This window comes from Lactuca virosa, chromosome 2, assembly GCF_052849685.1.
Source record: "Lactuca virosa cultivar CGN04683 chromosome 2, Lactuca_virosa_CGN04683_v6, whole genome shotgun sequence".
Taxonomy (NCBI): Eukaryota; Viridiplantae; Streptophyta; class Magnoliopsida; order Asterales; family Asteraceae; genus Lactuca; species Lactuca virosa.
In genome coordinates this window covers 273469394-273496530 of record NC_136427.1, presented here as the reverse complement: position 1 = coordinate 273496530, position 27137 = coordinate 273469394, and the positions used below count along the sequence as shown (strand labels likewise).

Sequence of the window (27137 nt, the reverse complement as noted above, 5' to 3'; positions counted from 1 at the left end):
CACTTCTGGTCCTTGCAGTCAAAACTTTTACATTTTTTTCCGGGGCAAAGCCGGGACTTTTCATCCTTGCACTTTCTATGTCTGTCATATTTATCAATTCGGAAACATCATTGAAAGCTTCTGGACCCGCGTAGCGGGGTAACCTTTCTAGTTGGCATTAAATCTCTCTCTGTATCTCTTGCTATCAGGGGAAACCCCCCCAAAATTTGTCTACAGACTACAGACTACACCTGAAAGAAAAAATGGCAGGTAAGGGAAAAGGAACCGCAGCAGCAGATTATTTATCGGGGAAACGGACGCGTGACGGAGGCCAGAAGACAGTATTTCGGAGTGACTATGTGTTCAATTCTCGTGACGTGGAAGATTCTAGAAATGGCGGTATAAATATTAACATTAATCTGCCAATCATCGTCACTTGTTGGAATGGAATGTATCTAGCTTTTAGGGTTTCATGGAAAATTTATTTTGTTGTTTGAAAATATATATCCTTCTACTTCTACCATTTCCGATCATCATCAATAACATGAAGTAACTTAAAAACTGTGGTTTGTTTCTCATTTATGGCCTACATATATGTGTTTTCGCTAGTCCTGTTCCTTGTATTTAAGGCATATTATTAATAATGTGAACTCCATCTTGCTACGAGTGCATGAAAAGGAGAATGGCCTACAAGCTTTAGTTTTTTTTTTTTTTTTTTTTTTCTATAATCGAGTTATTCCTTGCACTTTGTTTAAACTTTAGATCACATACTATGTTATTCTAAGATTCTTTTATTATCTTCCATTTTGTGTCTTCGTGTCTACTTGTCACTCATTTAGTTTTTGTTCCTTTTCTGATGCAGTGTTTCTTAAAAATTACTTTGGTCAAGATCTCGGAGCCCAGGCTGGACCAAAGACGCCTAGCATTCCCGTTTTTCCCAAAAACGAAGAGAGATATGAAGAGAATCAAGACAAGTTTCTTGAAGAGCATTATAAACAATGCATGTTCTAATTTTGTTAAATACTCTTCTTTCATTTTAGTTTTAATTTTTTATTTTATCAAAATTGATGGTTTATTTTTAAGAAGATGGATTTTAATTCCAAGTTGGGTTTCTGAAGTTCCACATTTGTTTACAGTTCGAAGCAAGTATGGTGGGGTATCCGTGGGAAGCTGGGCTCGTGTGAAAAGAGGGAAATACATGGGAGATCTAGCACAGGTACATTTCTATATATCTCACCCACATACAGAGCTCTTGCTATAAAGACGTATTTGCCCTTTTGCCCTTTTACCCTTTGCCTGGCTGGCATTCATGGCTAAGGTTATTTTGGGCATTTCTATTTTCTAGTTTCTAGCTATATATAGATTATTTTTTTCATTGTTTTAGTTATATGAATGAATGCAGGTTGTGAATGTGAATGAGTTTCAGAGGAAAGCCACTGTTAAGCTTCTACCGAGAATAGATCTACAAGCCATGGCTATAAAATATGTAACGAATTGTTACAGTTGCAAGTTTTCTATTGTCATTATCATATTATTTTCTTATTTCTAAGTTTTACGTCACTTGTAACATTGAATAACATTAAATTTGTGATGTTTGCGAGTATATATCTATATATTCTTCACTTTTTTGTTGACAGAGTGGCGAAGATACTGGGTACCAATATACATCTCCAGCTCCTAGACTTATCACTTCCAGTGAACTAAAGTACCACACTTCCTTTTTCTTTCTGAAATCTCTACATTTTTTGGGTCCGGCTTTTTCATCCATCGATCTATCTCACATTTTGTGTAGCGCATATAGGCTACGAGTTAGGCATAGCCTTGACCCTGAAACAGGAGATTTGTATGAGGTATTTGATGGAATGAAACTGAAGGATGGTTATGTCTTCAAAAAACTCTCCTTGGATTCGTTGAATTTCTCTAGCAAGCCTTCTGAAGCAGAGCTTAAAAAATTTAGTCCTGGCAAGGAACAAGAAGAATCCAATGATGTAAATAAAAAACAAACTACAAATAACAATCAAGTACAAGAGGGTTTGTCGAGCTCTGACACGGAGAATACTTTTGAAATTCCTGATCTTGTGAACCTCGGGTGTGTATAATACTGTATATGATCAACAACACTTTTTAATTATTATTTATGTTTTCTGGTTTGTAACTTCGTTCACAGTGGCAAGGCATTTGGAAGAGAGAATGATGCCTCTGAAGCTAGGTTTGTGGAAAAACTAAGGAGTGGAGCAAAAGAGTTGAGTGGACTGATGGAGGAAGCGGCTAGCAGATGTTTGGGGAGGGCATCTGTTGAGGATCAGCTTCGATGTGCCCTTGAGGAGTTGCAGTCATGCAAGGAGAGGGTTTCTGCTGCAGAGGCGGAGCGTGATACCTTACGTGATCGTCTTAAGCTTGATAGGAAGAAGATTTTTGCTATCTTCAGGAGAATTTTGGATACAAACTTTGACTTGTTCCCCCGTCTCAAAGAAGATGTTCGTATTTGGTGTGCAAACAACAATGCAAACATTTAGTTGGATTGATGAATGAAAGCTCTAGTTTTGTCATTGTGTTATTGGTATGTAAGATGTCTCCCCCCTAGTTTCTGTTAGGTAAAATATGAAAGGTTGAAAACATGCGGCTTTCACATTTGAGTATTATTGTTACGACGACTCAACATTTGCGGCTTTCACATTTGAGTACTATTGTTACGACGACTCAATTTCATGTGCAAATTGCGGCTCTCTCACCTATATATATGCATGTATGTTTTGCATATTTTGTGTGCAAAAAAAAAAAAAAAAAACTTGAGAGAACATCAAGTGTAGAGTGTCAAGCCAATTGTAATCTTGTGAGTTTTAATAAAATTCTCTAGTTGCAGCCCGTGGATGTAGGATTTGCACCGAATCCGAACCACGTAAAATCCTTGTGTTATTCTTGCTTTATTTTCGTGAGTTTGTGTGTGTGTGATAGTGTGTTTCCGCTGCGTGTACCCGGTCCGGTTCCTAACAACTGGTATCAGAGCCTGGTTAGCGAGGTTTTGGAGGGTACGATCGTTTTTTTTTATCACGCACGAGTGTACCTGATTTGTATCTTGTTTGTCGTAATGGCTGAAGACAAGGTTGTAATCGAAAAGTTCAACGGTTCTGATTTTAGCTGGTGGAAAATGCAACTAGAAGCATTGCTATGTCAGAAAGACTTGGACGTGGTACTCGGAGACAAACCGGAGAAAATGGAAAAAGCTGCTGAAGATGCGTGGAACTCAAAGGACAAGAAAGCCAAGGCGGTTATTACATTGTCGTTGACGAAGAGCGTTGCTTTCAACATCATGAATGAAACCACGGCACGTGGTATGATGGAGGCTCTGTCAAATATGTATGAGAAACCATCGGCGGCTAACAAGGTGTTCTTGATGAAGGAGCTGTTCACTACAAGGATGAATGAGGAAGGCTCAGTTACGGTTCACATTAACAATCTAAATTCAATTTTGTCCAGATTATCATCTGTGGGAATTAAATTTGATAACGAGACTCAAGCATCACTGCTACTAGCTTCTCTACCTGATAGCTGGTCCGGAACAGTTACTGCTGTTACGAGTTCCGTGGGGACCAGTGGTATGACTTTTGAAGGGGTTAGAGATTTGGTTCTAGGCGAGGATATCAGACGCAAGAATCAAGGTGGATCTTCCTCTTCTGATTTATTAAATGTCGGAAGAGGTAGAGGGAATAGCAGGAATAGTGGAAGCAGTGGGAGTCGGGGAAGAAGTTCATCTAGAACTAAGAAGAATGTGAAGTGCTGGAACTGCCAGGAGGTGGGACATGTTAAGAGTCAATGTCCAAAGAAAGAATTGAACATTGCCGGTGCTGAGAGTGTGTCTGAGGATGATGCATTGATACTCAGTATGGAAAGTTCTGTGGACTCTTGGGTCATGGATTCAGGGGCTTCGTTTCACGCCATGGACAACGGGGAAACGATGGTGAATCTAAAAGAAGGAGATTTTGGAAAGGTACGTTTGGCAAATGACGAGATGCTTCAGGTAACGGGCATGGGAGATATTGATTTGGTTACTTCATTGGGAACTACATGGAGCCTGAAGGATGTCAGGGTGATTCCGGAGCTGAAGAAGAAATTGATTTCTGTTGGTCAGCTGGATAAACAAGGACTGGAAGTAAGGTTTGGTGGTGGTAAATGGAGGGTGATCAATGATAATCTAGTGATTGCTCATGGTATGAAGTGTGGGTCATTGTATATGGTCGAGGTATCTGCTGAGGGAAGTATGACCGTCCCTGTTAAGCAAGACAAAATCTGGTTCGCTAAATCTACGGCTAAGAGAGTTCATTTTGCAAACATGAATTCTGGAGCCAAGGGGATGTTAGCTGAATGAGTCAGAAATTCTAAACCATTCAGGGGATTCTGTGACAGTGGGAGCACGGGGTGTGTTTCGGGTACAGTTACAAAGAGCCGTTGGGTTTTGAAGACTAAGACTGAAAAAGTCTCTCCTGTTGAAAGTTTGCAAAGTTGGGAGAGTGTTAGTGGTCCTCGGTGTATCTCTGGATCTGGTGGAGTGTCCAAACCGGTTGAGACAGAGGATGAGTCGGTGGTGGGATTAGCCACGACTGAGTTGGAGCTAGTGGGAGCTTCAACTGTCCCTTCTAGTACTTGAAGATGAGGGGCGGCTGCAATTAGAGAAATGGGACTAAGTTTAGCTTGTTCTTAGGAACTGGAGGCTTGGAAGACTTGGTTGTTTTAAGATTACTGGAGTTGGATGACAGAGACGGACCATGTTGTTCAAACTTTCAAGTGGGAGATTGTTAGGTAAAATATGAAAGGTTGAAAACATGCGGCTTTCACATTTGAGTACTATTGTTACGACGACTCAACATTTGCGGCTTTCACATTTGAGTACTATTGTTACGACGACTCAATTTCATGTGCAAATTGCGGCTCTCTCACCTATATATATGCATGTATGTTTTGCATATTTTGTGTGCAAAAAAAAAAAAAAAAAAAACTTGAGAGAACATCAAGTGTAGAGTGTCAAGCCAATTGTAATCTTGTGAGTTTTAATAAAATTCTCTAGTTGCAGCCCGTGGATGTAGGATTTGCACCGAATCCGAACCACGTAAAATCCTTGTGTTATTCTTGCTTTATTTTCGTGAGTTTGTGTGTGTGTGATAGTGTGTTTCCGCTGCGTGTACCCGGTCCGGTTCCTAACAGTTTCTTTTGACAATGGCTATCTATCTGCTCATCTGCTCGTTGTGATGTGTGGGTGGTTTTTTGTTTGTGGTTCTCCGTTTGGCAGCTTTCATTACGGCTTGTTTCTATGATATATATGTATGACTACTGTGTATCCTTTTGTCTTTTCATGTGCTGGGTTCTTACTTTCCAAAAATGTATGCTTTCGGCTCCTGTTTAAATTAGAAAGGTATATGCGATTAATAGTGTAAATGATCAGTATTTGAGAATGTAAGAGAAATATTGAAATTTTCATAAAGTAGAAATACAAGTTTTGATATGATTCTAATGAACATGGCATGTTAAATAAATAGCAAAATGTGATTCTTTTCTTTTATATTGTGGAACCGTAGATTTTATGAAACTCATAAAGGTGTTGAAAAAGCAACAATTTACAACGTATAAATGGGTACATTGGGGTTATGTTTTCAATTGATATATTTTTTTCCGGTTGCTAATCCAAAAGTACAATTGAGAGACCCACTTATTGAAGAGTTCGTGTTTTCCTTTCAAAAACCACATTACCACATTATTTTGGTTCTTCCAACAAACCAAAATACATGTGATAATAACTACACTGAAAATTTTCCTTTGAATCACATTTAGGTCAACTTTATCCGACCACAAAATCATATCTATGTTCTGCAAAAGTATTAAGAGAAGGGTTAACAAAATGTCACCAACTAACAATCAAGCTCTAGATAAAACTTGGCAACCTTGCTAATCAATCAAAAATGATGAGCGATCTCGGTCTCAAAAGAAGAATCAACACCAGGAATAGGAATAGGGTGGAGTCAACATCAAACCTTTTGTCAACTAAGTTTACATGTGTGGGCACCCGGTTTATCTATAGCCTCCACATCAAAACATTGTAAGCTTTTATAGACACTAAAGTATTCCACCTTGTAGGACCATCAATAACCCCCACCAAGCCATCATCTAGAAAGACGCCGATACACAATACTAAGATCCAAATCCCATATATATTGTTCAAAAAATGTAATAGACTACAAAACGACTTTAAGCTTGACTCAATTATGGGTGTAAACAAGTTGAGCTAATTGTGTGCTGCTTTAGACCAACTCATTAAACTTGACTCGATATTAAGTTAAACGAACAATTAGGTGGCTGCAATGGATTCCAACCTTGAGGAAGAGTTGGGATCGAGTGGTGGTGTGCGACTATACACGATGCAAAACAACGTTTACAATACATATGTAACGAATACAACTAAATAATAGCAACCACCTATCACTTTTTAACTTTGAATATAAAAACAAACCAAAAATAAAAAGTAAAAATATTAATCCTGAGATTGTATACTAAAATGATCAAATAGATCAACGTTGGTCTCTTTTTTCAAAGATAAAAATTATGACTTTTAATGTATTTTTCTATATATAATCGAATTTTAAGTTCTAAGTTGTGTTTAAATCTCCATGAAAGTGTTTTTTTTTCTTGTGAATCATCTTATTTTTAAATCACCTAGTGATTAATTTTGTTTGTTTGCTAAAAAAAATATTTATATAAAAAATTCTTATCTTCCTACCAAAATATTTTTTTTTATTTGATCTTGGTTATATATATATATATATATCGGGTGACGTTCAATAGAGAACCATAATTAACCAAGGAGTCAATCTTTTTTCATAACTTTTTATCCTTTTTCCAATGATATCAAATTCGAATTTTTTTTTTACGTCAAATTCACAATGTGAATCTTTGAAAATCCACAATGTGAATCCGGATTCACACGGTGAATCCGAAAAATATTTTTCACATTCACAATGTTAATATATGAATTTAGATATTTTCAGATTTTTTTTTTCGATAAAGAATAAACTCTATAAATTGAAAAAAAGATTTGGTTCCTTGAAGAACCAATAATTATGGTTATCTATTGAACTTTTCCCTATATATATATATATATATATATATATATATATATATATATATATATATATATGTGTGTGTGTGTGTGTGTGTGTGTGTGTGTTTAGGCTCGGCTAGGCTCACTAAACTTTTTTCTTACGACTTTATGTTCTTGGTTTCAGGTACTTCCGGTACGAAAGGGAAGGACCCGACGTGACTGCACATCATCCCCAGACATTTTCCGCATTAGCTATTTATGAATTTTACTCTGATGTTTAAATGATGTAATTACTTTGGTTGGTTTTGAAACAAATCGTTTATATTGTTTATGGTTTTAAAAATGAAAATTTTACTATAAAATTTTGGGACGTTACAAATTGGTATCAGAACCTTGGTTTGAGGGATTCAGGCACACTCTCGGGTGTGTCTGAACTCAAACTGAGGAATTGGTAAATTTTTTGAACGAAAATGAATTAAAAAAAAAAGATTTTTAAAGAAGAAGGGGGTGTGATGCGTACATTCAGCCGAGCGTAAGTAAGTGATTCTAAGAATGCTCATACATGTTTGTTATGTTATATGTTATGAGAATTTCATGCTAGATTAGGGCTAAGGATCTACTCAAGATTACATGTTAGGAAAGATGCCTTGTATGCCTGATTGTTTGAGCTTTTAACATTACATGCTAGTATGGATTTCAGATGATTGGATAGAATGACTTGATTAGGTGGTGCGTTGGTTAGATAATATTTTGAAAACTAACAGTTGCCAACGGTCACAAGGCACAATGGTCGCAAACTCACTCGTGTTAAGTCATCACATGCGGTAAGTTATAGGGTTGCAGTAGGGGGGTCGGTGTTGTGTGCACCGCATACTGCGGCGCTAAATCAGCCACTGCAGTGTGCGGTATAGGGAATACAGAGTGGCCTTAGAACTTGAATATTAGTTGCTTGGTTTTGATGCTTCGACCAAATGTTTCCATTAGGAAGATTCCGGCAAAGAAAGGTGAGTGTATAGATGAGCCAATTGATTTTAATTAGGGGTGTAAATGAGCCTAGCCGAGCCTAAACATACACAGGCTCGAGCTTGAGCTCGGCTCGTGGGAAAAAAACATACTCGAGATCGGCTTAGCTCAGACTCGTTTTGTTGTTATACGAACCTAAACATGCTTAGGCTTGCCTCGAGCTTGTTTTTTTGTTTTTGAGCTCGTGTGATTGTTTATCATACATTCAAGTGAATAATCCAATATCAAAATATACATTCATACATTCCATATTTCCACTGGTTTAATGTCTATAAAAAATAACCAAACATATGAACATAAAGAGTAAAAACTCAGATTACAATATATATATATATATATATATATATATATATATATATATATTAGTTAAACTCCCAAATTAAAAAAGTCTAGAAATAAACAAATATTTCTTGATGCAACTTTACTACTCGATACGAAATCCTCGATGGCTAGATGTTATGTGTGTGAAGGTATGCTGTGAAAATTGAATTGGAAAAAAATGAATAGGCACATTAAAAGATATTAAAAAATCTTAACTTTATTATTATTATTATTATTATTATTATTATTATTATTATTATTATTATTATAAGCGCTCATTTAGGCTCGCAAGCCTAATCGAACTCGGTAACAGAATACTCGATGAATCACATGAAAATAATGTATGTTTCCAATGAGGATGTTTAAGTGAGAATACTCGATGAATAAAGGTTGATGCGATTTTATATCATGAAAAAGTAAGAAACATTTCTTCATCCATGAAATGATGAAACGGTTTTTTAAAGTATAGGGCATGACTATGGTGACTAACAATTCAACGAGATTATGTCTATGTCCAATAAATTTTCAGATATAATGATAATACATGAATTTAATTTAATGTTGACTTTTCAGTTGACATTGTGAGTATTCTTCCTTTGGTTTTAATTTATTGATATTACTTTATTGTTTAAAAATTTGTGATATCATAACCGATACAAGAAACATAAGCATAAACGTAGTCATTACATTCCTTATAATTCCTTATAATATATTTTATATTATGACTTATATTTCCTCGAATCTCTCATCGGATCCAAACATCATTATCTTTGTACTGCTTCCTGTGATACAAATAAACTGAGTGAGTCAGGTTGGGAAACTTGGTAAGTACATAGGATTTTCAACCCATGGTGGTTGTCGAGGCCAACAAAATAAATACCCTAAATATTACACACTAAAATAGTGTATAGTGGTAAATGGATCGTATCCACGGAGATTAGTTCAATTCGTTACTTCTATGAAAATCTTGTTGTACAAACATTTGTAAAACTAAAATAAAATAAAAATGGGGGATTTTGATATTTTGAGATGCTTAAAAGAAAACTAAAATTACACTAAGATTTAAAAACACAATTCAACAAAAGCAAAGTTTGATGTAAAATCAATAGGATAAAGATGGTTGACTTTGGAGTTTCATTACTTGAACATTTGGTTAAATAATCATGAGAATACCAAGGTGCAATACTTGTGTTTATAATCTAACCTGGCTATAGCAATTTATAAGCATAATTTGCCTCAACTCTTCTTTTGTATTAAAATGACTAGAGAAGCTCATAGCACATTTCCTAAATCAAAGTCACAAAACTAATGAAGCATGTAATTTTGTGAAAATCAATTAGCATTAGGTTTTAAGACTCACCAAATCCAAAGAGTAATCTATTTCTTTCATTACCACTATGGAGAAAATATTTTCTTAGTCTAAATAAAATGAAAACAAACATTTAAACTAATTGTTGCTTGTTAAATTGAAGACCTATTACTTAGCCAAGAATTTAACCAACAAAAATAACATTCACATATCAATATTCATGACTAGAGATATATAAACATGAAGGAAGTTTTCATAGAAAATATAATCATAGATATTCAACACAAGTTCATGGAGTTCTTCAAAATAACCAAAACATTCAAGCAATTGCATCCAAGTCAACCAAATATGAGTCTAGCCAAGCATGGCCAAAATGAAAGAAATGCAAAGTAGATTAGTGATACCAAACATTGTTCAAGATGCAAGTTGGAAGAAAAATTGCTCCAAGCTTCTAAATCTTCCAATCTTCTAGAGAGCAAAGGTGTTTGTTCCTCCAAGTAGCCCCCCTTTTCTTCCTCCAAAACTCAGTCAAAAGGTCCTCAAATCCGGATGAAAAAGATGCTGAAAAGTAACTCACCCACTTTCCCCAAATAGAGGCAAAAGGCTAAAATCCGGGTCCTTCACAGTGCGATCCACGCATACCATTTGTAAATCCACGCGGACCGCGTGGATTCTGCTGAATGGGCTTTTTGGCCCATTTAATTGGCAATTCTAGATTACTCTTCTCATCTGTGGTCCAACCCACATGTAAAGGTTCTTGATAGCCCAATTGTGTCTTCTTGACTCTCCCAAGATGGTTCATTGCTTCCTTGATCTTCTATAGCTCAAGATTCTCTTCACATCATCATCATTCTTCATCTAAAATTAAGCCCAACTTGCTCCTTTGATTATGTTGACAAATCACACCACTTCAAGTCCACAAGCAAACCGCAAGCCTCCAAAAGTCCTGCACTCCTTCCATACCTCCAATGACAAATAGTCTTCGGTAAATCCTGCAATTAAGCTCAAAAGACTGGAAAACACCCGATAAAGGAGAAAAATAACAAAAAGAGAAAATATGCATGAAGATTAACTAAAATGAGATGGTTTTAACTAAAAATAAACTATGAAAATAATTAATAAAATGAAGCTATCAACCTACAATAATATAATTAATTTGTTTATCTATTTCATAGCAAACAATTAACCCGGTTACTCATTCCCATTATCTTCTTTATTCATCTATAGATATCTATCTTAAGGACCATCGTTGTAATTATCGTGGTTGTCATCTATATTCTATTAGACGACTACATCGTTGCTACACTAGCACCATTTCTACATTGTTAGTACAATAGTACTAGTTCCTACATCATTAGTACAATGGTATCAGTCCCTACATCGTTAGTACAATAATACTAGTTCCTACATCGTTAGTACAATAGTACTAGTTCTTATATCGTTAGTATAATATTACTATTAAAGTTGTGACATCCTACTTTTTTTTATCTTTCATCGTACTATGACATCTTATCATTTTTTACCTTTCATTATCCTTCATTACCTAATGTATTATATTCGTAAAAATACATATACAATATAAATTAATAAATTTATTTTTATGACATTTTATCTAACACAAAACATCTTTGCACATAATCACATGTGTCATTCAATTATCTAAATACTTCATATTTATGTGTAAGATGAAAGTAATTATGCACTCACTTGAGAAAAGTTGATGCCTCGGAATTTGGGCATAACTTTGCCTTAACACTTAACTTTTTATTTGATGTGACCTAGGTTCATATCACTAAGTCTTAGTCTTATATTCTTGTCGACTAATGATAGTCTAGATTCCTCACTAACCCTAATGTCTACATAAAGATCTATCGAGTAAGGAAAAACCAGGTAGGATTATATCGGATGTAGGGTCCGTTTGATATACAAAATATATTGTTTGGAAATCCCACTTTAAACACCTCACTAAATCCAACATATACATCATTCCCGTAAGTAGATCAATCACTATAATGATTTGGAATCACCGATAAATCTTATTTATAGGTTCATAATAACGACTATGAACATAAATATAAGTTACACTTGAAATAAAATAAGTGTAGTTTGACTTACAGAGATTTTAGTGAAAACTGGGAAATTGCACGAACATAATCTTGACCCGAAATCTTTTTTTCGTCGGGCTCCTAGAGCTCTAGAGACTATACTAAAATGTTCTAAAAGTTGGGAGAAAATTGGAGTCGAAGGTGGGAAGGTATTTGAGAGAGATTTGGAGAAGTCGTGAGGAATGAATGCTAATTTCGCAGCATATTTATAAGGTTTACAAGAGGTCGCGTCGTCACCATATTGTGCACGATGCACACCTGGCTGATGTGCCCCCTTTTTCTGTTGACACGTGTCGTCCGTTCCTTCGCCCACGCCATTCTTTTAGAACCATGCCACGTGTCACCATTTCGTGGTGCCACGTGCCCAAATCTCGTGGTTCCACGTTGCCTTGTCTCTTAAAGGAGTGGGTGACCGACCATGCCACGTGACACACTCTGATGCTGCCACGTCACTGACACAAGTATTTTATCGCAGATCTTCGGATGACCATAAATTTCGCATAAGAGCTCCGTTTTCGACGTTCTTTATACCCCTATAATCCACTCGTCAAGCTCTACAACTTTCATTAAGGTCTCAACCGCTAATTCTTGCTCTAACTAAAATTCATATTTAGACCAGTTTAGACTGTTAAAGTCCGTGCGAAATTCATAACTTCTTCATACGAACTCTGTTCACGGCTATCTTTATATCGACATACTCTTATTCATGAGATATTCAATTCTCGTTTATATTGTTTAGGCTAACAATCAACCGATTTGAATTTCGATTTCTTTGTCCGCACTGCTGCGCTGAAACTCCGAAATATCGTAACTTCCTCGTACGAAGTCAATTTGGACGTTCTCTATATGCACACTCTAAGTTTTACGATTACTACAAATTCTCGTTTAGATTGTTTAGGCTAATAAGCAACCTATCTAAAATTCACTTTTTATAACGTGCATAACCGTGTCGGTTAATCGCAAAACTTCGAAGAAGCATAACTTTTTCATATGAAGTCGGATTTTAGAGTTCTTTATATATACGAAATCATTGTCACATATACTATAACTCAGCAGCGCCGGCTGGAAGAATTTGACGGCTCTGTGTAATTTAAGAAAAAAAGGCCCTAAAACTTGAAAATTTAAAAACAATTTACTTAAAAACAAGTTAAGCAAAACAATTTAATTTTTTAGTTTTTAATTGCAAAATACATAAATTAAAATATCATTCAAAATAATATAAAAAAAATTGCGTTTACTTAAAAACAGCCATCCTTCTAATATTTGTTGAAATAAACTTTTATATAATATATTCATAAGTAACTTTATCCAAAAGGTTTCTCTCAATCGTCATCAAAGCCAATCCATTAAGCCGTTCTTGAGTCATTGTAGATCGCAAGTAGGACTTCAAAATCTTCAATTTGGAAAAACTTATTTCTGCAGATGCAACCGTAACAGGAATAGTCAGCATAATTCTATATGCAATAGTTGTATCAGGAAAACAATCAACTCGTTTTAAAAACTTGAGAATATCAATTGATGACATTTTTTCCTTAGGCAAAAGATGTAAAAGTAATTTTAACTCAACATATAGGTCATTTCCATCGATATCTGATTGTTCATCTTTCTTGAGTGAAGTTTCAAGAGGTTTACAACAAGACTTTAAGGTCATATCATCTAAGGAAAGTAATTTTTCTGAATCAAACAAAAAACCAAATATATTATCATATTGTTGATATTGTTCAAACCTTGTAGTTAGAGAAGTAATTGCTTGATCAACAATATATATAAAATAATATACCCTAAAAGACTCTTGTTCGGATTGTGAAACACTAGAAGATGTATCATTTGAAATCTCATCAAAATGTTTTTTTCTTTTATATTCACGCCTTTGAGGAAATTTTGGATCAATTTCCATTTTCAAGGCAATTTCTTTTGCAGTCTGTAAAGCATTTAAAAAACCAATTTCTCTATATTCCTCAAAAAAAGAAATCAACCCATTTATTTTTTTCATAGCAACATCAATAAACATATCTTTTGATTGCAATTGTTTGCTAATTAAATTAACGGTATTTAATATTTCATACCAAATTACTAGTGTCAATATAAACTCAAAGTTATTCATTTTTTGGTAAGGAATTAGCTTCACTACTTATTTTTGGATCATTATCACTTTTAGCTACTTGTAATAAAGCTTGTTGCATATCAAAATTTTGAAATCTTATAGCTTTAACACTATCGAAACGACTCTCCCAACGAGTTGATGACAAAGATTTAGGAGTTAAACCTTTCACATTATCTTTTAATATTTGCCATCTCTTGGTAGAATTGACAAATATTGTGTAGATTTGTTGTATTGTTCCAAAAAAATCTTTAGCTTTGTCACAAGTCATAGCCATATCACACAAAGCTAAATTTAAACTATGACAACCACAAGGAGTATAAAAAGCTCTAGAATTTATATTTAAAAGTTTTTTTTGCACTCTTTGATGTTTTCCTTTCATATTTGATCCATTGTCGTAATCTTGTCCACACACATTATTAGTGTCAAGATCAAGGAAATTTAATTCATTTTGTAAAACATCAAAAAGTCCTTGTCCGGTTGTATCATTTACTTCTAAAAAACCTAAAAAGGATTCTTCAATGTAAACACAACTTCATGAGACATCCACATATCTTAAAATCATAGTCATTTGCTCTTGGTGACTTATGTCGGGAGTACAATCAAGTATTACCGAAAAATATTTTGTTTTATTTTTTATTTTTTTTAATAATCATAGACTTTATTTCGGAAGAAAGCAAAAGTATTAATTCATTTTGTATACTATGCCCAAGATAATGTTTATGCATACGAATTTCATTTGTAATACGTTGAACATGATCATAAGAAACCATGTCAAACTCAGCCAACATTTCAATTAAGCCTAAGAAATTTCCACTGTTATTTTCATACAATTTCTCATTACTACCACGAAATGCTAGATTGTATTTAGCAAAAAATTTCACAATAGCAATAATTCTCAACAAAACGTTTCTCCAATGAACTTTTTCTTTTTCTAATTGTTTTTGAGCCGCATTATCAATAGTTTTATTTTTTTCTAATCTTAGACGCAATTCATACCAAGTATTTATATTTTTTACATGTTTCATACTAGTTTCATGCTCTTTAATTCTACTATTAAGATGTATCCATTCCCCAAAACCCTCATTTGCTAATTGACCCTTTCCACACCATTTTCGAAATTTTTTACAACAAAAACAAAATATTTTATCACTTTATTTAGAATAAACAAGCCAATCCCTATTACATTTTTCTCCATTTGGTAAAGTTTTAACAAAATATGTTGCAGAAAATCTCCTTAAGTATTTATCTTTAGGACCTTTTATAATAGATAAATCTCTTTTAGGATCGTTTAATGCTAAAATATTTATCATATTAGAATCAAGAGATCCCAATTTATTGGATCAAATATATCAAATGTTTGAAAATCATTGACATTATCATTAACATCAACATTATCATTACCAACTTCATTAACATTAGCATGATCAATATTAGCATCATCAACATCAACATTAGTATCATTAACAGTACCGTTTTCACTTTCTTATAAGTTTGGTGTCTGTTTAATAATAAACTTATGCATAGATCCTTTTTGTTTTTTATTATCTTCTTCAATTTTCTGTTTCTTTTTACGTTTTTCATATCCAGATTCATATTTTTTAAATCTAGGAGACATCCTAAATTAGAGAAAGGAAAGAAACGACCTTATTTTCGATTTGGGGATTTCTTCTTGGTTCTTGATTCTCAAACCCAAGTAGTAAAGTATAACACAACTGCAACAGAAAAAAACATAAATAAAATCAACAAATTATATTACATTAACAGACATTCAAATCAGAAAACAAATAAGAAAGAATGAAACAAAATCAGATTTTTGTGTACCTTAAAAAATCAGAAATTGATTTGTATGTCCTTTAAATAATCAAATTTTCTAGAAGCTTTTGAAAAGAGAAATAAGAAACATATCAGAACTCATAATTACAAATCATAACCAAAAACAATAAGTAAAAAAACGAATTTGATTTGCTTTTACCTTTAAAAATTAGAAATTGATTTCTAGTTCCTCATAGTGATTTTCGAAGTTGATATTTGTGAAAAAACTGCAACTTTAAACAAAAAACAACCAAAAAGATTATAAGAAACATATCATGATATCAAGTATTTAGAACAACAAACATAAACAAAAAAGAAAAAAAACGAATCTGATTTACATTTGTTTTTACCTTGAAAAATCAGAAACTGATTTCTTGTTCTGATTTTTGAAGTTGATTTGTGAAAAATCTATACTTAAAAAAAACAACCACAAAAAATTTACCAGATTATGCTTCAAATTTTCGAGAATAAAGATTGTAAAAAACAAATCAATTAATCAAAACTAAAATCAATTAATTTGAGAAACTGAAAAAAAAAAAAACAAATCAATTGCCTTGTACCTTATGACTTCAAAATTGCAACACTTGAAATCTGATTTTCGAAATTACATCTAGAAGAAACTTTTCTAATTTTCAAGAAGATTACAAGACTATTGCTACTGATTTTCGAGAAGGAAGAAGAAGGAAATCAAAACTTCTTGCTTGTTCTGATTTTCGAGAAAGGTGAAGAACCGAGAATGAACTCGAAGGCCTTGTATAGTTTTAATTGACTGATTTTATACAAACCTTGTGTCCGTTGTTGCAATCAAAAATCGGAGACGATTCAGTATCCATAATGAAAATCGAAGGGTTTTTCCTTTTCCCCAAATTTCGTCTAACTTCCCGCTAATGATGATTGATTGGCGCGTGCTGAATCTTGAGGCAAAAAAATGTAGACAATAAATATTATTAACCTAATTTATATTTGGGCCTAAACTCAACCTAGTCTAATATATATGTTAAAAAAATTTGGGCCCTATGATTTAGTGGACCCTGTTAATGGGCACACTTTGAACTCCCTTTGGGCCGACCCTGTAACTCCGGTTAAGATCATTTTTCATAAATAATCTTATATCAAAATGTCGTTTTTATCGTTTATTCTATTTTAATTGACTAACTCAAATATGCAGGCGTCACAATAACATAGGTGGTGTTTTTTTTTTTTGCAAATCTTCTTGGCCTCTTTGTCTATGCCGTGCAGACCACACACAAACATTAGTCCTCGTAGACTGTTTGTTTCTTAGAATACCACATACCTAAAAAGGTATGCGTGTCATCTTCTTGACGCAAATGTGGATTAATGTCTTCTATCATCTCCACACATATTCTAACATAAAAAACACATATATCTTTAAAAAAATAATAATAATTAAAACTTAGATTTATGCAGGTATGACCCGTACACTGCAAAACATTCTACCTTAGAAAAGATAAACAACACCATAGTTAATATGAAAGACTAATATTGTAACAAAAATCAAAACTAGGGACATATTTACAACAAAATTGAAACTTGGACTAAACATGCAAATTCACATATACCATAAGGACCACCTTTACAATTTACTCAAATATCAATTACATAATTTTAATCGAATCTTAGTAAAAATAAATAAAACCGATAAATGATCATGGACACAATAGGGTGTTTGACATTCCTTTTGAAATGATTTTTTGGACTTTTGGCTTTTTCAAAAAGTCAAAAGTTTAAAAAGTTGTTTGGTAACTTCAAAATAGGGATGAACAGTTTGTCCCAAAACCCGATCCCGAACCGGTACCGTACCGAAACCGATACCGAACCGTACCAGATTTGAAAATATGGGACGGTACTTGGTACTCCAAATACATGAAATTCAGGATTCGGTACCACCGGTACCGGTACTGGTGATGTTAATTCGGTTCGGTACTCGAGATTGACTTTCAATAAAATTCGATTTTCGGGAAATCGGGAACGGTACGGGTCGGTACCGGTTCCGTCCCACGCTCATCCCTACTTCAAAAGATCTTTTAAATTAGCTTTTTGAGAAAAAGAAAAAAGAGGTGGTTAAGAAGTCACGAATATATGACTTTTGACTTTTTTCCCTTTGAACCCTCAAAAGTTTATACAAACACATTTTAAAACCTTTTTTTTTAGAAAAGACATAAATCAAAAAGTCATTTTCTAAAAATGACTTTTTAGGCCCCGTTTGATAGTTGCTGACTAAGAAAGAGCTGACTGGGAAATGTCTGTCTAGGTAATAAATCATGACTGAGTAAGAAACCATGTTGTTTGATTGTACATCTGACTCAGTGTGCTAATTGATAAAAAATGACCATTTTACCCTTCTTCCTAATAGCTTTTGAATATAAGCATGACAACATTTTATTACTTTTTATATGCATGTTCCAATAATTCAAAACAAATGATATTTAATAACCATATAACATTCAGATGATACAAAATTATACACACATACAAATGATATCACAATAAAAAAAACAATCGAAGCCATAACATTAGATGAAATAAAAACCGACAACTATTCTGCCGTAAATACATTCTATAACCACTCCACCAATCAGAAGTGAAAATCAATATAAATTCAGCCATTCAAACATTCAATTATATAGAAGATATATCCATCCGATAACCACATAGCCATCTAACCATTCATATGACACAAACGACACATAAATATGATATAAAAATCAAATGAGATAACAATCGAAAAAAAAGTATATTTAAAAGCCAAAAACATTAGATCATTTCAACAAAAATAAATAAATAAATAAATAAATACATAGTCGAAGCAATAACATTAGATAAAAACTATAACATGGAAATCGAGTGCAAAAAAAGTGTCGAAGGAAGAAAAATCAAGTTGAAGGCTTTATTTCTTGACTCTTGAGACTTGAATTTGGAAACATTGAGCTTCTTGCGACTTGAATCTTGAGGATTTGAAGTTTGTATAGCACAAGGTTGGCTAGAAGACTGAAGAGACGAGAACCCCTGACTAATTTTTAATTTTGGAGAAATAAATATTATTGTAGATTTAGGGCTTAGGATGATTGTAAAAGGTGAAGGGTGAAGAGTAAAGAATCGAAGAGTCTTGCTCTGTGAAATCAGCAAAATCAGTAAACATATCCATGAATTCGAAAATTCAAAACAACAAAAGTTGAACTTTCAACAACATTCACCAAAAATCAAAACAACAATTGAAATGAGGAAGCAAAAATCGAAACATCAAATATTGCAGAAATCGATGTTGCTGGTCGATAATGGCTAAAATCGAAAGTATTATGAGACGAGGAAGGAGAAATTGAAAGTATTACCTGATGAGAAACCTTCGATCGGTGCTTGCGGGTGACGTCGCTTGCTGGAAGAAAATAGTTGAAAGGGAGACGCTTCGTTAGGGCAAAGGCTATGCGTGGAATGTTTTCTTCCTTTCCAAGTCAGTCGAATTTCATTTCCTTTCCCAATCAGATTTATCTTTTTGAGTCAGATGGATAAAAATTATTTATCAAACACATTTTGCTGACTGAGTCAGCCAAAAAAGTCTGACTCAACTCGGTCAGCCCAATATCAAACAAGACCTTAGTTTAAAAAGTAATACCAAACACCCCTGCATACAAAAGCAATTTCGCAAACATATTATATAGGCACTTGTTTCCATAAAACGAACAAGATTGAAAATAAATCACCAAATCCTGTAACAACTAGAAATATGTGTAGTTTTGATGCCCAAATGTAAAAACAAAAAACTTGGTACTCTACTACACTCTTTCCAAACGCAACTTCACAGCAAAATGAATGCAGAAAGCCAGAAACCCCTTTCATAGCTCACTCTCTCATCTCTCAAAATTTCGGGCGAAAACCCTCAAAATCTGTCAATTGAAAAAGAAAAATGGCGGATAAGGGCAAAGGGATCGCTGATGATTATTCATCAGGGAAACGGAAGCACGATGGAGACGATAAATCTGCTTACCGGAAGAGAAAAAACCTCAATGTCCTCCAGTTCTTCGAGGATTCCGCTTTCGAAAACGAGGAGAGCGATTCTAGTGACGATGACGTTTTTATAAATGACGGTATAAACATTAAAAACTCTTCCGATCATCGTCATCGTCTGCATTTTTGTTACATTTTAGGGTTAATTTGTGATTTGTTAAAGTTAGGGTTTATCTTTTCCTTTTAAAGCGGGTTTTGGTACTCATGGTTTCGATATGGTGGTATTTGATGGAATGTATCTAGCTTTTAGGGTTTCATGGAAAAATTATTTTGTTGTTCGGAGGGTTTTGATGGGAACTTTATTTTGTTGTTCAGAAGTATACATTTATACTATTTCCGATCATCATCACTGTTCGACTAATATGATGTAACTTCATGAATATGGTTTATTTCTCATTTCATGACTTATATACGGGTAATTGTAGCTCACTTGCTGCAAACCTGTAGTAGATATGGGGTTTATTTTAGGGTTGCATGTGAAATTTATTTTGTTACAAACAAACACTTCTACCATTTCCGATCATCATCGGTTTACTTCTCACTTGCTGCAAACTTGTAGCAGAGATGTGGAACACTAATTTTCCTACAATGTAGTTTTTGTTTTTTGTTAATATTTATTGATGAATTTGTTTTGTAACCTCTGCCTGTATAGTTATCATACATGGACTTGTTTTAAGAAAGTTTCATCACCTCTTTAATTTGAAAAACAAACTAATTTTCATACAATGTAGTTTCTGTTTTTTGTTAATATTTATTGATGAATTTGTTTTGTATACCTCTGGCTGTATGGATATCATACATGAATTTGTTTTAAGAAAATCTCATCACCTCTTTAAATTGAAACACATATACACTGGGCCACCTGTACTTTGTTTTGTGATGCTAGGATAGCAACATCATTAGTAATTTGTCAGCACTTGGCATTTATATTAGATTTTAATGTTTTTGTTTATACTTATATTAAATTTCTTACTGTCTAACTGTCTCATGTTAAATTTACTTATTGTTTCTTTGCTTCTGTAGTGTTTCTTGAAGATGACTTTGGCCCAGATATCGAAGTCAAGGCTGAACCAAAGACTCCTAACATTCCCTTTTTTCCTAAAGAAGAGGAGATGGATGAAGATGAACTGGAGAAAATCGTAGAAGAGCGTTATAAACCAGGTTCTACTTTTGTTAGATACGCAGAAGACCAAACTACTGAAGCTCCAAGGTCGGATGAAAAGAACACATATATGTTATATTCGAAGGATCCAACAATCTGGAAAGTCAAATGCATGGTATTTTTTTCTGTAGCTAAGTTGTTTAGCTTGTTAACCTGCTTTTAGGCCCTAGTTGATGTCATTTTTTAACAAAATTGACTGTAGGTTGGAAGGGAGAGGCATTCAGCTTTTTGCCTCATGCAGAAGTATGTTGACTTGAAGGCTCTCGGAACTAAGCTGCAAATAGTTTCTGCATTTGCTGTTGAGCATGTGAAGGGCTTTATTTACATTGAAGCTGAAAAGCAATCTGATATTAATGAGGTGCATTTGACTAGTTTTCTTTGTTCTGTTATATTCACCATTACATGTATCTCTTTCTTTTTATATATATCTTGCATGCTTGTTATTGTTCATCGAAATGATTGTTTAAGTTTCCCTCTTAATACAGGCATGTAAAGGTCTTTGCAATATATATCCAAGCCGAGTGGCTCGTATTCCAGCTTCTGATGTTCCACATTTGTTCTCTGTTCGAAGCACTTACAGTGGGGTAAAAGTGGACACCTGGGCTCGTGTGAAAAATGGGAAATACAAGGGAGATCTAGCACAGGTACATTTCTGTCTCACCTACCTTTCTATTTTCTATCTGAATTGGGTGTTCATTGTCTAGTCACATGAATGCAGGTTGTGAGTGTGAATGTGACTGGAGCTCAGAAGAAAGTTACTGTTAAGCTTGTCCCAAGAATAGACCTAGAAGCTGTTGCTGAAAAATTTGTAATGAACTTTTCACTATTGTTACAATTATAAGTTTTCTGTTATCATCATGTAAAGTAATTGTTTTTCTTGTTTATAGGGTGGAGGAGTTAATGGGAAGAAAAAAACAATACCAGCTCCTAGATTGATTCCTTCCAGTGAACTTGAGTACCACACTTGCTCTTCTTTCTGATATGAGTGATATCTATACATTTTTTGGTGACACCTATTCATCAATCTATCTCTATCATTTTGTGTAGGGCATATCGACCACTAGTTCAATATAGACATGATCGTCAAACGGGAGATACATATGAGGTTTTTGATGGAATGACACTGAAAGATGGCTACCTTTACAAAAAAGTGCCATTGGATTCATTGAGTTTCTGGGATGTCAGGCCTACTGAAGCTGAGCTTATAAAATTTATGCCTGCCAATAAAGAAGAATCCAATGATGTAGAGTGGCTTACTGGACTTTTTGGTGAACGTAAAAAGAAAAAACAAACAGTAAATAACGATAAAACAGGTGAAAAAGGAGAGGGGAGCTCCAGCATGGAGAATAGTTTTGAAGTTCCTGATCTTGTGTTCCATGGGTATGCTCTCTCTCTAACTCTCTGATCTGTTCTCCTTCATTACCTTTTTTTTTTTTTTTTTGTTTATACGTTTTTTTTTTGTAATTTTGTTTGCAGTCGCAAGTCATTTGGGATTGTAATTGGGAGAGAGAAGGATGACCGCATTAAGGTGATAATGTTATATTTATAATCACTCTTCTTTTGACTGTCGATTTGGTTTCTTATTTATTTATGATATCAACATTTTATTTCCAGATTTTGGAGGAAGGTACAGAACGGATGGTGGTAGTGGCAGTTGAAGCTCGTTTGTTAAAGAAGGCTGATTTTGATAAGAAATTCAATGCCTTGGATCAACATAAAAAGATCATATATATGAATGACACTGTGAGGGTCTTGGAAGGTCCACTAGAGGTTTGTTCTCGTTTTAAAAGCTTCATGTTCGTTATCATCAAAGTTATACTTGAAATGTATTATATAACATCTGGTGGTTTGAGTAAACCTTGCAGGATAAACGAGGAATTGTCAAGCAAATATACAAAGGGGTTGTGTTTGTATATGATGAGACTCTACAGGAAAATTGTGGTTACTTTTGTGCCAAGGCACAGATCTGTGAAAAAATGGCATCTTCTATGGATTCTTATAAAGGAAAGGTTAGTTGATCATAGATTACTATATATATTTAGCATTGTAGCTGTTCTTTCTTCAATATTATTAAAAAATGTTTATGTTTTGCAGGGTGGTAAATCAGGTGGGTCTGGTTTTGATGATGTCCCATCATCACCCAAGTCCCCTTTATCACCTAAGAAACCTTTTGAAGGGATTGATAATAACCGCAACTGTAAGTTTACAAGCTCTCATTGCCATTTAATGCCAAGGGTTTTCAAACATATAATATGATCATATTCTTAATATTCTGATTCTGCTGTGCTGTGCATGCAGTTGAAGATAAAGAAGGTTTCTCTGTTGGGCAGTCATTGAGAATACGTGTGGGCCCCCTAAAGGGATACATGTGCCGTGTCATGGCAATTCGATATTCAGATATCACTGTCAAGCTTGATTCCCAGCACAAGATTCTGACAGGTGATCTTTTTTTAATCATATTTTGTTTTTCTTGGGATTTAGGAGGTAATCCTTTTGTGTCTGCACTGCAGTTAAAGCTGAGCATCTTGCTGAGGTTAAAGGAAAAAGTTCTGGGGTTTCCACTGGGTATAGTGGTTTAAACTCTCTACTTTATATTTTATTTGCTACCCCCCATAATCTCTATCCTGACATTTTGTTTGGTTCTCCAAAGGGATGGGCAGGATTCTGCAAAGCCATTTGATTTGCTGGGTGAGCCTGGGAGCTCTCAAGGTGGGAAATTATATTTATGGTTAAAAAATCTTTTTTGTTCTTTGTTTTAGATATTGTATGTCATCTGTGGCTAATACACTATTGTATCCTTTAAAGGATGGATGGATGGAGGAGCGGCATCTGAGCCTGGAGGTGGTGGTGGAGGCTGGAATACTGGAGGCCAAACTACTGAAAGGTTTTTATCATACATAACTTGTGTATAGAAACACAAACATAAGTTTACAACTTAGATATATCTCTTATGTATTTATCTGATGATTTGAATATTTTGTATATGTAGGAGTTCTTGGGCACCTTTTCCTGCAGCAGGCTCATCGGTTTGTTCAGATCTTAATCTACTTTCTTGAAATCTTTCTGTCATATGATAATTGATTTCTTTCTTGGCACAGCTTCAACCAGAATCTGGTTCTGCAAATCCTTTTGGTTCCACGGATAATGATGCCAGTAAAGGTATGGATCAATATGTTGTGTCTTGTTATTTCATAATCATATCGTAATGTTTTAAATTCTTCTTATTTCATGACTGGAAGATGGTGGAGGTTCTGCATGGGGTGCAGCTGCTGCTAGTGAAAAGAAAGAAGCTGGTGGCGGGTGGGGAGTGAGTTCAAGTGGTGCTAAAACTGAAAATTCAGATGAGGGAGGATGGGGAAAGGCTGCTGCTGCTGCTGGTGGTGAGAAGAAGCCAGCTTGGGGTTCAGCTGCTGCACCTGCAACTGAAACTGGTGGATGGGGCAGCAATGCTGGCGGCAGTAACGATGGTGAAGGGAAGTCGTCAGCTTGGGGCTCAGCTGCTGCAGCTGCACCTGCAACTGAAACTGGTGGATGGGGTGCCAATGCTGGCGGCAGTAACGATGGTGCAGGGAAGTCAGCTTGGGGATCAGCTGCTGCTGCTGCACCTGCAACTGAAACTGGTGGGTGGGGTGCCAATGCTGGTGGCAGTAATGATGGTGCAGGGAAGTCAGCTTGGGGTTCAGCTCCTGCAACTGGAAGTGGTGGATGGGGTGCCGCCACGAAAAAAGATGAAGATACTGGGGGATCTTCATGGGGTAAGAAGGTTTCAGATGAAGGTGGGTCTGGGGCTGGTGGTGGTTGGGGGAAAAGTGTGTCTGTGACCGGGGGTGAATCTGGAAAGTGGGGGGGAAGTGCTGACAAGGAAGCTGAAGGTGGATCTGGTTCTGGTTGGGGTAGTAAAAAAGATGAAGGGGGGTCATCATGGGGTAAGGCAGGTGGTGGAGGGGGGTCTTCATGGGGTAATCAAGATGGTGGATCTTCTTGGAGCAAGCAGGATGGAGGTGGTGGTGGTGGCAGAGGTGGTAGCCAAGGAGGCCGTGGCAGTGGTGGCTGTTTTAAGTGTGGTGAATCGGGGCATATGTCTCGGGAGTGCCCACAGGGTGGCGGTGGAGGTGGCGGGAAGTCTTGCTTTAAATGTGGTGAGTCGGGGCATATGTCTCGAGAATGCCCCCAGGGTGGTGGTGGTGGTGGAGGCGGCGGCGGTGGCAGAAGTTGCTACAAGTGTGGCGAGTCGGGGCATATGTCTAGAGAATGCCCCCAGGGTGGCGGCGGTGGCGGAAACTGCTACAAGTGTGGTGAGAGTGGGCATATGTCTAGGGAATGCCCCCAGGGCGGTGGGGGTGGAGGTGGAGGTGGCAGAAATTGCTACAAATGTGGTGAGAGTGGGCATATGTCCAGGGAATGCCCTCAGGGTGGCGGGGGTGGTGGCGGCCCAAAATCTTGTTTCAAATGTGGAGAGAGTGGGCATATGTCTAGGGAATGCCCTCAGGGTGGCGGGGGTGGTGGTGGTGGCCCAAAAAGTTGTTTCAAATGTGGTGAGACAGGGCATATGTCTCGGGAATGCCCCCAGGGCGGGGGTGGTGGTGGAGGTGGAGGTGGCAGAAATTGCTACAAGTGTGGTGAGAGTGGGCATATGTCTAGAGAATGCCCTCAGGGTGGGGGCGGCGGCGGCGGTGGTGGTGGCAGAAGTTGCTACAAGTGTGGTGAAAGCGGTCATATGTCTCGGGAATGCCCGCAAGGTGGTGGTGGTGGAGGTGGAGGCGGAGGCTTTGGTGGTGGTGGTGGTGGTGGTGGTTGGGGGTCTTCAGGAGGTACCCAATCAACTGGCTGGAGCAGTGGTAATCAAACAGGGGGTGGTTGGGGAAGTAAGCAAGCCTCAGATGCAGGTGAGAAGAAAGGTGATGCACAAGGAAGTGGATGGAGCGGTGGTGCAGGAGGAGGAGGTTGGGGTGGTAGTTCAAAGACTTCTGATGCACAAGGAAGCGGCTGGGGCGGCGATCAAACAGGTGATTTTGTAACCTTTCATAGATTTGTTTTCTATTAAGCAACTTATAATATATATTTGCTGGTGCAGGAGGAGGAGGAGGAGGATGGGGTTCTAATAAGAAGAAGGATGATGCAGCAGCAGAAGGAAGTGGTGGCTGGAAGAAGGGAGGATGGTCATAACAAGTTTAACAGGTCAGCTCAGCTCAGCTGCCTAATCCATTTCAATTTATTATACGTATTTAACTCACATCCCAATCAATGTTTATGTTTACAGATGGATGTTTGGTGAAGACGTTAATTATGGAGGCTTTTTATCGCTTAGCTTGAATTTTCGAATATAATATTTAAACCTGGTTGTCGAATTTGGTTTTGATTCTAGGTGTTGTACTCCCTCAACTTTTGAATTTATTTATGGATGATGAAACTTGCTTGTTTATATGTATGCATGTTTCTAATTTGGCATTATTGCTTTGAATCATGGTTTAGTTGCTTAGTGAAATACTCTACTCTACGTGGACAAGTCACCTGATCTTGATATGAGGTGTTGTACTCCCTCATTGACAAGTACGATGACATAGGTAAATTCATGAGTTAGATTAAATTTGACAGATAAAAAAAGTGGAATAACACATCTATCCAAGAATAAGATGATATCGACTGACTGCCGACGTTATCAATGTCGGCTTTTCTACGTCAATAAGTTTGACACCATGAAATGGACCATATCAAACCAATAGTACTATTTACCGTATTTGTAATCATTGTTGTATACACAATTTTATCTCTAATCCTTTAATCATTTTTTTGTAAAAAAATGTATTTTTTTTATAGAGAAATTAAGGTGTTCTTTGTTTAAAAAAAACCTCTTTAGACTACTTTTTGCTGCGCGACGCAGCACAAGCGCGCACAACACTTGCTTCCTCACATCAAATTGTTTTTTAGAAGACTTCAGACTACAAAACCTTTACGTGTTCTGTGCAGCACAATATTTGATTTGTCTCTTCAAACCTCTTTAGCTTTTATTTTTTCCAACTGGTTTTTTTTAGAATATTGGTATAGCTCTTTTTTCTAAACTTTGATTTTTTTGAACTTTGATTTATGAATTTGATACAATTTCTTTTTATAGTTTTTACAATTTTTTATAACTTGATTTAAAAGAAAAGAACTTTGATTTTTTTAATTTTTTTTTACCGTTTCTGTTAATAATATTTTCAGTTTCGGTTACA

The 27137-nt window shown here is 35.7% G+C and overlaps 3 protein-coding genes across 4 annotated transcripts; 2 read left to right on the top strand and 1 right to left on the bottom strand.

Annotated features, from left to right (window-relative positions):
* The first annotated feature begins 200 nt into the window (after positions 1-200).
* Positions 201-2698, top strand: LOC145157005 (uncharacterized). Of its 2 annotated transcripts, XM_079076182.1 has the most exons (7): positions 201-378; positions 842-979; positions 1116-1195; positions 1382-1465; positions 1617-1684; positions 1772-2068; positions 2147-2695. In XM_079076182.1, exons 1-7 carry the CDS (start codon positions 243-245, stop codon positions 2493-2495), a joined length of 1152 nt encoding a protein of 383 aa, XP_078932308.1. In that variant the 5' UTR covers positions 201-242; the 3' UTR covers positions 2496-2695. The 2 variants fall into 2 exon arrangements, with proteins under 2 accessions (XP_078932308.1, XP_078932307.1); XM_079076181.1 differs by having other exon boundaries at positions 1617-2068; positions 2147-2698.
* Positions 2699-13103: 10405 nt separating this feature from the next.
* On the bottom strand, positions 13104-13835 carry LOC145158522 (uncharacterized). The gene has a single exon (XM_079077410.1). The coding sequence runs from the start codon at positions 13833-13835 to the stop codon at positions 13104-13106; it is 732 nt and encodes a 243-aa protein (XP_078933536.1).
* A 5661-nt stretch (positions 13836-19496) lies between these two features.
* Positions 19497-26347, top strand: KTF1 (kow domain-containing transcription factor 1). The gene is made up of 20 exons (XM_079080544.1): positions 19497-19843; positions 20787-21040; positions 21128-21283; positions 21411-21569; positions 21644-21733; positions 21813-21880; positions 21973-22305; positions 22402-22453; positions 22540-22695; positions 22791-22934; positions 23020-23122; positions 23224-23364; positions 23436-23490; positions 23576-23634; positions 23731-23809; positions 23915-23951; positions 24024-24084; positions 24165-25931; positions 26000-26103; positions 26186-26347. The coding sequence occupies exons 1-19, from the start codon at positions 19663-19665 to the stop codon at positions 26089-26091; spliced, it is 3987 nt and encodes a 1328-aa protein (XP_078936670.1). The 5' UTR covers positions 19497-19662; the 3' UTR covers positions 26092-26103; positions 26186-26347.
* Positions 26348-27137: the final 790 nt, after the last annotated feature.